The sequence below is a fragment of the Cheilinus undulatus genome, linkage group 9 (assembly GCF_018320785.1).
Source record: "Cheilinus undulatus linkage group 9, ASM1832078v1, whole genome shotgun sequence".
Classification (NCBI taxonomy): Eukaryota; Metazoa; Chordata; class Actinopteri; order Labriformes; family Labridae; genus Cheilinus; species Cheilinus undulatus.
In genome coordinates this window covers 49,879,344-49,892,563 of record NC_054873.1, presented here as the reverse complement: position 1 = coordinate 49,892,563, position 13,220 = coordinate 49,879,344, and the positions used below count along the sequence as shown (strand labels likewise).

Genomic DNA, 13,220 nt, shown 5'->3' with positions numbered 1-13,220 from the left:
GCTGATCAGTTATTAGGGTGTAAGAGATTTTATCATTTTTTTATCAAATGTTTTGATGATGAGCTCAATACTAATGTTTAATCGGTCTTTGTCGTTGTGATAAAATATAGAAGTAGAGTGTTAATAAAACGATCATTTAACAGTCTGCAGCTCGCTGAGGAGAGAGAGGGAGGAAAGAGAGAGAGCGGTTGTTCATATAGAAGCACGTGTGCGTCACAGAGGAGCTTTAAAGGAGAAAAGTTCAGCTTTGTGTTGAATCCTTTTCTCCTCTGCACCACCAACACGTTAGCTTGTGTTCGTCTGTCTGTGAGTGGCGTTAATGTTTGCGTCGCTGTGTGGACGGCATGAAGCCAAAAGTGTCTGCGCAAATACCCATGACGGACGCACCGCTAGACTCGGCCATATGGCAACATTTAAAAAAAAAATCCTCCCTTTATGTGTAAATCAGTCATTGAAACAAGCATCCAGTTCCTACACACTGGCAATAAGAGCCGAGCACAGTCAGAGGAAGGTGGAGTTTGTGATGCTGATAAATTTAACTCACCAAAGCGCCTCACTGAGGAACGCTCCGTGGCTGGAATCCACCATCCATCCATTCGGCGGCTGTCAATAACAGGCCCTGCCATTGGTGAGTCGCTGTTGCATTATCTGGTAGCCACACTTTACATCTCTCAGGTATGAGGCTACCATGGAGGTGGAAGCCCTGGGCCACAGTATCACCCATTTTTGCCACTTTCTCCCCAGTGTTTGCCCCTTATTTGCCTATTTTTACAACTTCTTGTCCATTTAAGCTTCCTTTTGCAATTAAATGCCACTTCTTGCCCATTTTCCCACCCATTTTTCTGATTTTTGCCACTTTTTTCTACCTTTGTACAGATTTTTTGCCACCTTTGATAATTTTTTGCCACCTTTAACTTATTTTTTGTCACTTCCCACCCATTTTTGCCACGTTCTGCCCTTTCTGCCACTTTTCTCCCAGTGTTTTCCACTTTTTGACCATTTTAGCCATCATTAACTTATTTTAATTTCCACTTTTCACCTCTTAGATTGTGGCTCTTGCAAATTTATTATTAATAATTTGGCTCTTTTGTTGAGCAGGGTTGAGTAACACTGACACAGGTATTTAACGCTCATCTATGGTCAGTGCAGGTGCTTTGGCTTCACTTTAGTACACACCAGAGAGCCGTCCATCTCTGCATACAGTGGCAGCTCTTTAACAGAAAAGCCTAGCTAGATTAAAAGTTGCAGCGACCCAGTGAAGCGTTGGTTTGTGCCTTTTCCCAGCAGACAGTCAGCTGGCGGTGTGAAGGATTTCACTCTTCCCGTTCCTCAATACTTCGGCGTTTCATTAGTGAGCCGAGCAGCCCCACACATGAAGAAATGAACCCACTCGCTCTCTTTTTTCTGGATTTTTGCCCTTTGATCAGAATTGTGGAGCATTCTGGGCCTCTAATGTGAGCTCCAGTCTATTCATAGCAGAAGATCTAACTTTCCCTTCACAGGCCGTCCTATCTCCGCTTTCTCTACCTTGGATCTCTCCTCTGCTGGGCTCTTTCTTCCACACCGCTTGTTTTATTTTTTTCTCCCCGTTGCTCCGGTTTATATCGGGTGCTGTTTTTCTCCTACTGCTGGTTCTGCTGTGCCAACAATTTCTACCGCTCCAGGCTGTGTGCTCGAATGTTTTCAGATTAAATTTGTTCCATTTTTCTCACCCAGAATCCACTAGGAACTATCCTGCAGCTTGAGATTCCCACAAATCATCTCGCGTCGGCCGTGATGGGGAGGAGGGACGTCCCGCGAGCAGCAAACATTTGACAAGAAGTAACCGACGAAGGGGTGGAAGGTGAAGCTGAGGGGATTCTTTTTTTTGGGGGGGGGTTTGGATCTTTGATTTTGGCAACGACAGCCTGGTAAACTGAGTGAAATATGAAAAGGCTGGGGGGATTTCTACGATCCTGAGGAGGATGGGATATCTCAGAGGGATTGCAGAGTGACATCAAAACCCAGATGCACATGGTTATAATTGAAGTGTGAAGAAGTTCAGCAAAGGTGGCATGAGATGAGTTAAACGCATCTTTGAATACAGTTATCTCTGACGATAGAGAGCCGTTACTGAGTGCTGCACATCTATTTAAAAAAGCACAGAGCTGTTGGCCCAGTTTGGCTGTGAATTAAAGGTTTATGCTGTAAATTAATCCAGAAAAATTACTTTCACTACATAAAGGTTTCACTAAAGTCACAGCAAAATAAACCTGACACAAAACAGTGTATCTTCATTCATTACTGGTAATATTTTTATCTTATCTTAATTACAGCCTACGTTTCAAAAAAGTTGGTGCGCTGTGTAAAATGTCAATAAAAACAGAAGTCAGTCTCTCTCGTGCAGCTACAGCTTTAATTGTCAACCTTTATTTTTTGTTTGTATATTTCTATTGCCCTTATTTGTAATTTCCCCCCTTATTTTTCCTTTGTTGCCACTTTTAATACATTTTTCTACTCTTTAAGCCCATTTTACAACTTCCTATTTTTGGCCCTTTTTTTTAACCATTTTTACCTCTTTTATCCTGCTCTTTGATATTTTCAAATTTTCCCCCTTTTTTGCCACGCCGCTCCCGTAGAAAGAGGTAGTGAACACTTTAACATTTTTTTCATCTGTACACTGAGGTATCTGACTGAACTATAATAAAGCACATCAGTGTTGGTGTTAGAGCTGAAATCTGCACCAAACTGATAAAAATCTGGATTTTAAGGCTTTTAATTCGCTCAAACGGACATCTGCCTTGAAAAATCTTGTCTGAAAAGGTGGGGCTTATGTGACCTGGTTGATTTCTACGTCACAAACTCTATATAAACGGTAGAGCGTCACCGCCTCTAACTGACCTCACCATTCAGAGACCACTCCCATCCTCTCCTGCCTGCACCTGCACCGTCTCGGCTCTGAGAGCTCCGGCTGTAGTAACGCCGCTGCCGGAGCTGATGGACCGAACAGGTCGTGCTCAGGACCACCACGGTCCACCACCACACTAGAGTCAGGGGGACTCTAGAGGGGAAAACTCCTGCACTTTAAAAGATCGCTATGAGGCAGCAGTGCTGTGGGACTCTGAAGGTGTCTCTGACATCACTGTCACTCCCGCCTCATCTGGATAGCCCCGTCCTTTTCCCCTCCCTCCTCTCAGAACCAAACTGTTCACTTTCTGTGCATTTTTTGAATAAGGGAGGTGGGCGGAGTTAGCTCTGAGCCGAGGGTTCACTATTACTTTTAGCTGCCTTTTGCCATTGAATGCCACTTCTTTTCCCCATTTTTGCCACTCTTGCTGCCTATTGACCATTTTTGCCACCTGTAACTCATTGTTCTATTAATCTTGCCACTTTTTCTCCCCATTCTTGCCATTTTTACCCAGTTTTTGCAATTTTATGTCTATTTCCCCCTTTTCACCCATGTTCTGACACTTTTTGGGCATTTTTCCCACTTTAACTTAGTTTTATTGCCACTTTAATCCATTTTTTCCACTGTTCCCCTCTTAGATTGTGGCTCTTGCAAAGGTATTTTTCAACAGTTTGGCTCTTTGGTTGAGCAGGATTGAGCAACACTGATCTACAGCAATGGTTCTGGACTGCTTGGTCACAAAGCCATGTGCAGCGAGTTGTCGATACATGCCTGGAAAAAAGAACTGTGGCAAAAAAGTCTATAGCATGCTTTTTAAAATATATACCAAATATATATACCACTCTAATTCCCAAAAAGTTGGAACACTGTAGAATGTAAATAAACTTCAAACAAAAAGTAAGGCAATTTGTGTTTGGTAGATTATTTCTTTGTTGTAACAATGCTTCTTGGCAATAAATCTTATACCGTTCAGTAGAATCAGCTGTTCAGCATTGGCAGAGAAGATTTGGCACATTTTTCATGGGTGCAACCCACATACTCAGCTCTGCTGCTCATCCCACAAATGCATGATCCTTACAAATGTGGCATCATTTAAAAGGGTAGTAAACAGGCTTTCCAACAGTATAAGATTTATTACCAAGAAGCATTGTTACAACAAAGAAATCATTTACCAAACACAAATTGCCTTGCTTTTTGTTTTAAGTTTAAGAACAGGTCAATGATTGTCCAATTTCATAAACCCATATTTGATTCAAAACAGAACAAAATCAACATACCACACGTTGAATCTGAGACATTTTAACATTTCATGAAAATATTAGCTCATTTTGAATTTGATGGCAGCAACACATCTCTAAAAGTAGGGACAGGGCCATGTTTACTGTTGTGTAGCACCCCCTCTTCTTTTAACAACAGTCTGTAAACGTCGTAATCTTGCAAAGCAGATGGATTCACCCGTTTCCGTGTGTCTCACTGGTGAATCCATCTTCAAAGCTCCCGTCTGAACCGTTTGGACTCTCGGTTAGAGAGTGACAGGACCAATCAGCAACGAGGGGCAGTGCTTTCAAGCACGGCGGAGTCGAAACGTAAGCAAGCAGCAGCAAGAGCTGGTGCAGTTATGGAGGAAGAGATTAGCGTGGATGCTGCTAAAGCGCCAGTTTTATCAGAACTTGATGACATTTCTTTGTTAAAAGAAGAACAAAGAACAGCAGTGAGTTGTTTCTTTTCAAAAATGACAAAAGTCGTGTACTGACATGTCTATAGTCACCATGTTTGGAGTTATTCCTCAGTAGCTGTGCATGCGCAGCTCAATAGCGGCTACATCACATGTTGTGTTGCTCTGATTGACCCATAGAGATGTGACAGACAGAACGTTCATCCAATCGCAGTCTGAGGTTTTTTCAAAGCCTCTACCATTTCTCAAACGTTTCCTATTGAAGCTTTCCCAGATGGATGTGTGTCAGGTTAGAACCTCTGCCCATCTTTAAAAATGCTCCTCCAGCTGTTTTTCATTAGTGCCACTTACTTTTCCAGCCTTCTGTTTTTCTGTCCCAACTTCTTTGAGATGCATTGCTGCCATAAAATTCAAAATGAGCTAATATTTTTCCTGAAATGGTAAAAAGTCTCAGGTTAACATCTGAAATGTTGTTTCTATTCTGTTGTGCATCAAATATGGGTTTTATGAGATTTTACAATCGTTGGCTTCTGTTTTTATCTACATTTCACACAGCGCCCCAACTTTTTTGAAACATGGGTTGTAAAATGCAGGCACTTCAGGGAATAGTAATAATCTAGCAGTATTGTGAGTGTTAATCCGGCAAAGTTAAATGTCTTATAAATATGAAAAGAGTGGCCGTGGTCTTTGTTCACAGGTTAATTATAATAATAAAGAAGGAGAGTGGTGCTTACGGGTAAAGTGGCGTGTCTTATTCATGTAATAAATAATCAGTCAAAACAAATGTATGGCGTCTGTCGCTTGTTTAGTGCAGTGTAATTGGAGCATGGGCTCAGACGAGACAGATCTATTAGTTTCTGTCCGTATGCTCAAATGGAAATGTTAACATCTCCATGCGGCATCTCCAATCTGAGTCACACCTTTGGCTTTAGTGTGAAATACATCTGTTGTTTTCTGCACAAAAGTGGCTTTTTTTAAATACGGAACAAAAAGAAACAGATGGATATGAAATATGGGGTCGTAGGAGCCTCACCCTGCAGCAGAGACGTTGCTGTGGTTACCGTCTCGGGGACTCCATCCACACTGTAGATGGATTGGAGGAACTCAGGAACACAATCATTCTCATCCGTTATCAGCACCTGAACCTTATTAGGGCCGGAGTGATGGGAGAGGAAAGGAGAAGAGGGAGAGATGAGGGCAGGAGAGGAGAGAAAAGAGGAGAAATCAGAGTAAGAGATGCAAAATTAGCTTCTCTTTAATAACCTTTAAATCCAGGAGGCAGCCATATGAAATTCTCTGCACAGGAAGCTGACCCAGAAATTTAATCTAAATTGCATTTTATAGTTTCTGGAGTTGCCGGTTCAACACATTCTTTATCTTCCACTTCATGATTTTCCCGAGTCAAAAATAGAAACGTTCTGAGCATGTGTGTGCTTTCGACAAAGGCCCTCAGCCGCCCTGCGCCCTACGAGCTCCCTGTCACCACTGTGTGTAAAGTGTGAAGTGACAGCTGAGTAATAGTCCTGAAATAACTGGGATAGGTTTTCCCAGGCCTCATCTCAGACTCCACAACATGCATCTGAGCAGAGGGAGATTTCTGCTGCCTAATCTGTGGTGTGAAGTGAGTGGCTGACGTGATAATTGGGTAACAAAGTCTGTGAATTAATTATTAAGGAGCTCTGAATTCATGCATACTTTATCTAGCAATATTTATTTGTGAATGGAGTTTTAGGTTCTCACAGCGTCAACGTGTTCTCTCTGCTTTGGCAAGTTTTGATCACACATTTAGCAAAAACACTCGACTACAACCCCGATTAAAAACACTAATGTGGAACTAAATATCAGTGTGTTTACATGCAGCTAAAAAAGCTGAATTACTGTCTTAGTCTGACGAAAACTGAACGTTGAAGTGCTAAAGGGGTCATCATTTAGACCCTGCTAGTTCTGAAGGGGGTCATCATTTAGACCCTGCTAGTTCTGAAGGGGGTCATCATTCAGACTCTGCTAGTTCTGAAGGGGGTCATCATTCAGACCCTGCTAGTTCTGAAGGGGGTCATCATTAAGACCCTGCTAGTTCTAAAGGGGGTCATCATTCAGACCCTGCTAGTTCTAAAGGGGGTCATCATTTAGACCCTGCTAGTTCTAAATGGGTCATCATTCAGACTCTGCTAGTTCTGAAGGGGGTCATCATTTAGACCCTGCTAGTTCTAAAGGGGGTCATCATTTAGACCTTGCTAGTTCTGAAGGGGGTCATCATTCAGACTCTGCTAGTTCTAAAGGGGGTCATCATTAAGACCCTGCTAGTTCTAAAGGGGGTCATCATTTAGACCCTGCTATTTCTGAAGGGGGTCATCATTTAAACCCTGCTAGTTCTAAAGGGGGTCATCATTTAGACCCTGCTAGTTCTAAAGGGGGTCATCATTCAGACTCTGCTAGTTCTAAAGGGGGTCATCATTAAGACCCTGCTAGTTCTAAAGGGGGTCATCATTTAGACCCTGCTATTTCTGAAGGGGGTCATCATTTAGACCCTGCTAGTTCTAAAGGGGGTCATCATTTAAACCCTGCTAGTTCTGAAGGGGGGTCATCATTAAGACCCTGCAAGTTCTAAAGGGGGTCATCATTTAGACCCTTCTAGTTCTGAAGGGGGTCATCATTTAGACCCAATAGCTCTAAAGGGGGTCATCATTTAGACCCTGGTAGTTCTAAAGGGGGTCATCATTTTGACCCTGGTAGTTCTAAAGGGGTCATCATTTAGACTCTGCTAGTTCTAAAGGGGTCATCATTTAGACTCTGCTAGTTCTAAAGGGGTCATCATTTAGACTCTGCTAGTTCTAAAGGGGTCATCATTTAGACCCAATAGCTCTAAAGGGGGTCATCATTTAGACCCTGGTAGTTCTAAAGGGGTCATCATTTAGACTCTGCTAGTTCTAAAGGGGTCATCATTTAGACCCAATAGCTCTAAAGGGGGTCATCATTTAGACCCTGGTAGTTCTAAAGGGGGTCATCATTTTGACCCTGGTAGTTCTAAACGGGTCATCATTCAGACTCTGCTAGTTCTAAAGGGGTCATCATTTTGACCCTGCTAGTTCTAAAGGGGTCATCATTTAGACCCTTGTAGTTCTAAAGGGGGTCATCATTCAGACTCTGCTAGTTCTGAAGGGGGTCATCATTTAAACCCTGCTAGTTCTAAAGGGGGTCATCATTTAGACCCTGCTAGTTCAAAAGGGGGTCATCATTTATACCCTGCTAGTTCTAAAGGGGGTCATCATTTAAACCCTACTAGTTCTAAATGGGTCATCATTAAGACCCTGCTAGTTCTAAAGGGGGTCATCATTTAGACCCTGCTAGTTCTGAAGGGGGTCATCATTAAGACCCTGCTAGTTCTAAAGGGGGTCATCATCTAGACCCTGCTAGTTCTAAAGGAGGTTATCATTTAGACTCTGGTAGCTCTAAAGGGGGTCATCATTTAGACCCTGCTAGTTCTAAAGGAGGTTATCATTTAGACCCTGGTAGCTCTAAAGGGGGTCATCATTTAGACCCTGCTAGTTCTAAAGGAGGTTATCATTTAGACCCTGGTAGCTCTAAAGGGGGTCATCATTTAGACCCTGGTAGCTCTAAAGGGGTCATGTAATTGTGTTTCTGTGTGAGAAGTAAGTGAATTTTAGTATCCAGAGCTGAAATTCTACGTATTGTTCCTTTAAATATCCTGATCCAGCTCAACATAACGGTGCATGTAAACGTCCTGACTTTGGCCCCAGGCCCACTCGTTAACATTTCCAACCCATTCAGCCATGCAGACATCAACAGACTCTGCTGCTTGTTCTCTGATGATTGCTGAGTGGCTGCAGTGTCAACAGGTCAGCTCTGAGATCAGATCACTGCAGGTAAAAGCAGCGCTGTCACTTGAAATGAGCCACAACATAAAGGTGAAAGAGGTCCGCTTGAAAGCTCTGTGAGAGTCCTGTGAGAGAGAAAAGCGCTGCAATTGTCGGCAACAAAGCAGATTTATTTATTTAGCTTCTATTCAGCAGTCAGAGTAAAGGTTTGTGTGACAGCTGCGATAATAAAACATCACAGTGGACCTCAGCTCTGGGCTCAGTTGACCTGAGCTCCTCTATGACTCATGTTTCTCTCTCTCTCTCTTTATTTACCTCCGTAGCCGTGCTCAGGCTGCCGGTTTCCTCGCTGGCTCGCACCATCAGCAGGTAGCGCCGCTGGTCGCTCTCGTAATCTAGCGCTCTGGTCAGGCTGATCTCTCCGGTGTCCTGCCGGATGCTGAAAAGGCTGCTGGGATTGATCAAGAGGCTGTAGCTGATTGGCTGCTTTTGGAAGGAAATGGCGAGCACCACCAGGAAGCTGCATGGACAAAAAGGGTGGAAAGAAGAAAAGGGCTTACAGGAGTATCGGAAAAATTTCATATTCATGTTTTTTCCTGTGATTTAATCCAAGAAGTGACTCTTCCATATATTCCAGATTCATCTCTATAAAGTAAAATACTCCAAGACTTTTGATTTAATCTTGAAGATTACGGCTTAAATGTCATGAAAATCTAAAACCCACTATCTCTAAATATTAGAATCTCACAAACATCGGTCCAAAAATGGATTAACCTTCTGGTAAATCCCCCTCATTTATCTCCCAGTACTTGGTCTGACCTCCTTTCTCATGAATTCCTGCATATCTGCTCATGTCATGGAGGCGATCAGTCCGTGGTCCTGCTGGGGGGTTATGAAGCCCAGGTTGCTCTGATAGCACCTTCAGCTGGTCTGGATTGTTGAGTCTCTCATCCTCCAGAGATCCTCTATGGGGGCCAGGTCAGACCAGTTGGCTGGCCAGTCAAACCCAGTTAGTAAACCAGTTTCTGGTAGTTCTGGTTTCACTGTGGGACGGTGGAAAGGAAATCAGGATCTCCATGAAGCTTCTCAGCAGACGGAAGCCTGGAGGGCTCTGAAATCTGGTAGACGCTGACAGTGTGTACTCTGGTCTTGATAAAGACCAATGGACCAGCAGCAGATGACATGGACCCCAAACCATCACTGATTGTGGAGACTGGAAACACTGGACTACAAGACCTGAAGGATTCTGGGCCTCTCTGATCTTCCTTCAGACTCTGAGACCTGGATTTAGACACAAGGGCCCAGTTCTTTTCTCCGTATCCCAGGTGAGACTCTAATGACGTCTGTGGTTCAGGATTGGCTCCACACTAAGACCACGACACTTGTAGTCCATCTCCTGGACCCGTCTGTGAGGTGGATCTGGATCCACTGACTCCAGTCTCAGTCCAGTCCTCCTGAAGCTCCCCTAAGTTCTTGAATCTGCTTTGACAATCCTCTGAAGGCTGGGCTCATCCCTGCTGGTTGATCTCCTTTCCCCTTCAGTCAGCGTTCATGAATCTGCTCTGATCCAGCCTCTGAGAACAGGCCGACCTTTAGCAGTGACCTTCTGTGGCTTACCCTCCTCATGGAGGATGTCAGTGATTGTCTTCTGGACAGTAGTCCAGTCAGCAGTCTTCTCCATGACTGTGATTGTGCGAACTGAACCAGGATGAGAGAACGAAGGCTCAGGGAACCTTGGCTAATTGGACTTTCCAACAATATTCTAATATTTAGCGATAGTGAAGTTTAGATTTTTGTGAGCTGTAAACCATTATCATCGAGATTAAAACAAAACACATGTTCACATTTTTTGTGATGCACCTGTAGGTATGGACGGCGCCATTAGAGCGGCAGAATAGAGGGGAAAAGTAAGAGGCTAAGATTTATGGTTCAAAAGGGATTTAACTTTTTGTAACCTTTGTCTCTTCTTGTTTATAACAACGCTGGTCTCTAAAGGGGTAAAAAAAAAAACATAATTACATTTGCATTAGGGTCCTCTTTTTGTTTCACATTTTGCCTTTATGCCATGAAGTGATCAAAATGTTTATTTCTGCAACGTCAACCGGCCTAATGGAGAACCAGTCAGGCCAGTTTTTGACTGGGCCATGATGGTTGGGACCCCAGCAACAAAAACACTTCTCTGTTCTAGAGCCTCAGTCTGAAAGCACTGACTTGTTAAAAAATACACTGAGAAATGGAAATCACGCCATCATGCAGCTGTTATGTGACCGCCACACACCCAGTCTGGAACGGCGAACAGGAAGCCTTCCCTGTCTGCTGGAGAGCGGTTACATAACTATGTGAGGATCCTTGTAAGAGATTAAAATATTTAGATATCTATAAATGCATAAGGCATCCAGATCAAAAATAGGATCTATGATTTTGGTTTCAGTTGCGTCAGCGTTGGATTCAGATGGATCCTGCTCTCCTGCATCAGCAGAGCGCTGTAATGAAATAAATGCATGCACGGCCCATTGACTGAGCGCCATAAACACGGTCAATCAGGACTTGTCAGTGCTGTGTAATAATGTCTCACCGTTATGGAGATGTCAGTGTTTGTTTTTGTGGTTAAAGGAGCCTGTCTTCCCATAATGCTGTGTGATAATATCTCCATTCATGCTCCAGTGCCCGGCTGTGACCACATGAATATTCATCATCAGGAATCTTCACAGGTAGTGTTTGCAAACTGACACTTCAGACGAGCGTGCGTCTGCATGCATGCTGCGGTTATTTTAGGACCGGCTTGTGCAGAGAATTATTTATTTATTTATTTGAGTTTAATTGTTACAAAGCAGGGGCTAAATCTGCTGTCGGCGGGTAATTATGATACTAGTGTTTACAAATGTGAGGCACACTGACAGTATTATTTATATTTCCCTCTTTCTTCCATTGTTGTCCTCACTATTGGACGATTATTAAACCTTTCGCAGCAACAATAAAGAATCTGACAGCGTTTGGTGATAGCCTCATGGGAATAAACAACATTTGAATAAAAGAAACTTTTACTGTAAGAAAGGCGTCCCATCAGTGTAATTTCTCCTGAAAAGGACAAATGCTGTCTCGCCAAGCTGCCAAAAACAGACATTTTGATGTTTCACTCAGAACCGCTTCCTTCCTGCCCAGTGAAAACAAACACAGCAGATACTCACGGCTGTCCTTCCGGCGTGTTCTCCGGGATGGAGATGGCGTAGCTGCTGTTGGTGAACTGCGGCGCTCTGGCTCCGGCGACCACAGAGAGCATGGCGGGGGCGCTGCGGCTGCCCAGGCCGTCCAAAGCCACCACGCTTAACAAGTACTCCCTGTCCCTCTGCAGCAGCAGGCCTGTGGTCACCACCTGGCCCGTCTTCTTGTCCACGGAAAAACAGCCGTCGCCGCCTGCAGGGAGACACAATTATATTATTTTTACAGAAGCACATCCAAACCAATCCAAGCCAAGCTCTGCTGGCTGGAATACCAATGCTGCCCAAATTACATTGTCAAACAGGTGATTCAGTCGGCTGGGTTCGCTCAGTGCATGCACTGGAAATAGAAAGGTGTTGAAGCAACTAAACAAACAAGCCTCAGCTGGATGTTAAATCCAGCCTTTTTAACTCTCCTGAACTTCATGGAGTCAGACATTAAGGCTCTGACTGGGCTCTACATCTGCGTTAACCTCCTACATCCCAGCATCTTTATAGGACATTACACCTGGGGTTCACCAAACTGTTACTCTCGAGGTTGCTGAGCTTAGACCTGTTAGCCTCGTTCAAGGACACTTTATCTCACCTCCTGTGGTCACAAAAGCACATTACGATCATCAGTGTCCATTCAAGATGGCCGCCATTCTGACCAAAACACAGCTGCTATGAACAGTAGACTGGTCAAGGTACAAAAACTCTTCAGATGTTGTGATTCAAACTTATTCATTTATGGTTGCTAATGTCTGTAGTGTGATTTAGCTGCAGACTGGACAAGTTTACTAACAGAAACAAGCTACAACAGCTCTAAACAGCAAGTACTCATATGAGGACGCTGGGACTATTCCAGTGTAAGAAGAAGGAAATATAGCCGGGGTCAGATTTAGGAAAGAAACCAACAGTTTACATGTAAAGGTGAGAAAAATGCTAACTTTCTGTCCACATCAGTCCCACTGAACCCCAATGTTGATCCAAGGAATCACAGCAAACATAAAAAACACATTTTATGATGTAAGGCTTTCATTCTGGAGTCAGTGCTTTATATTTGCAGTGTTTTCTGTTCATCACCAGTTATTTGTGATATTTGGCATGAGAGGAAGTTGTGTGCTTTTTTCCTGGGTTCCTAAAGGGGCTCTATTATATCAGCATACTGAAATCTTAAAATTAACAATAATACCAACAAATTCCTACTGATAAAAATAAAAAAGTAAAATATAGGATAATAATAATATGATGACAATAATAATAATAATAATAATAATAATGATAATATAATACTACTACTACTACTACTAATAATAATAATAATAATAGGAATAATAATAATAATAATAATAATAATAATATCATTCTTATTATTATTTTCACTGCATTTTTGTCACAACAGCTCTCTAAAGTGCTGCAACATTTGACGCTGTTCCACTTCTCCCAGCAGATACGAAAGCTTCTGTTGGTTGTTCATGCTGGTGATTTATTTTTGAGTGCAGCTGATAAAAGTAAAGAACTCATCTCTGAAGTCCTTGTAAGGACAGGTGGTTAGAAAGTCCAGCTCTGTTTCCACCTCCTGGTGGCTGCAGCGGGTGCACGGTCTCTGACCCAGCTTTGTC

General features: G+C 43.1%; 1 protein-coding gene across 1 annotated transcript in view; it reads right to left on the bottom strand.

Moving 5' to 3' along the window:
- The window catches only part of LOC121514750 (neural-cadherin-like), a 244,359-nt gene that overhangs the window by 145,225 nt on the left and 85,914 nt on the right, over nt 1-13,220 (bottom strand). Inside the window, exons 3-5 of the mRNA XM_041795036.1 lie at nt 11,587-11,812; nt 8,714-8,918; nt 5,596-5,707 (exon numbers count right to left, since the gene is read on the bottom strand). Of these exons, the coding sequence (XP_041650970.1) occupies nt 5,596-5,707; nt 8,714-8,918; nt 11,587-11,812 (543 nt within the window). The remainder of the gene's footprint in view (nt 1-5,595; nt 5,708-8,713; nt 8,919-11,586; nt 11,813-13,220) is intronic.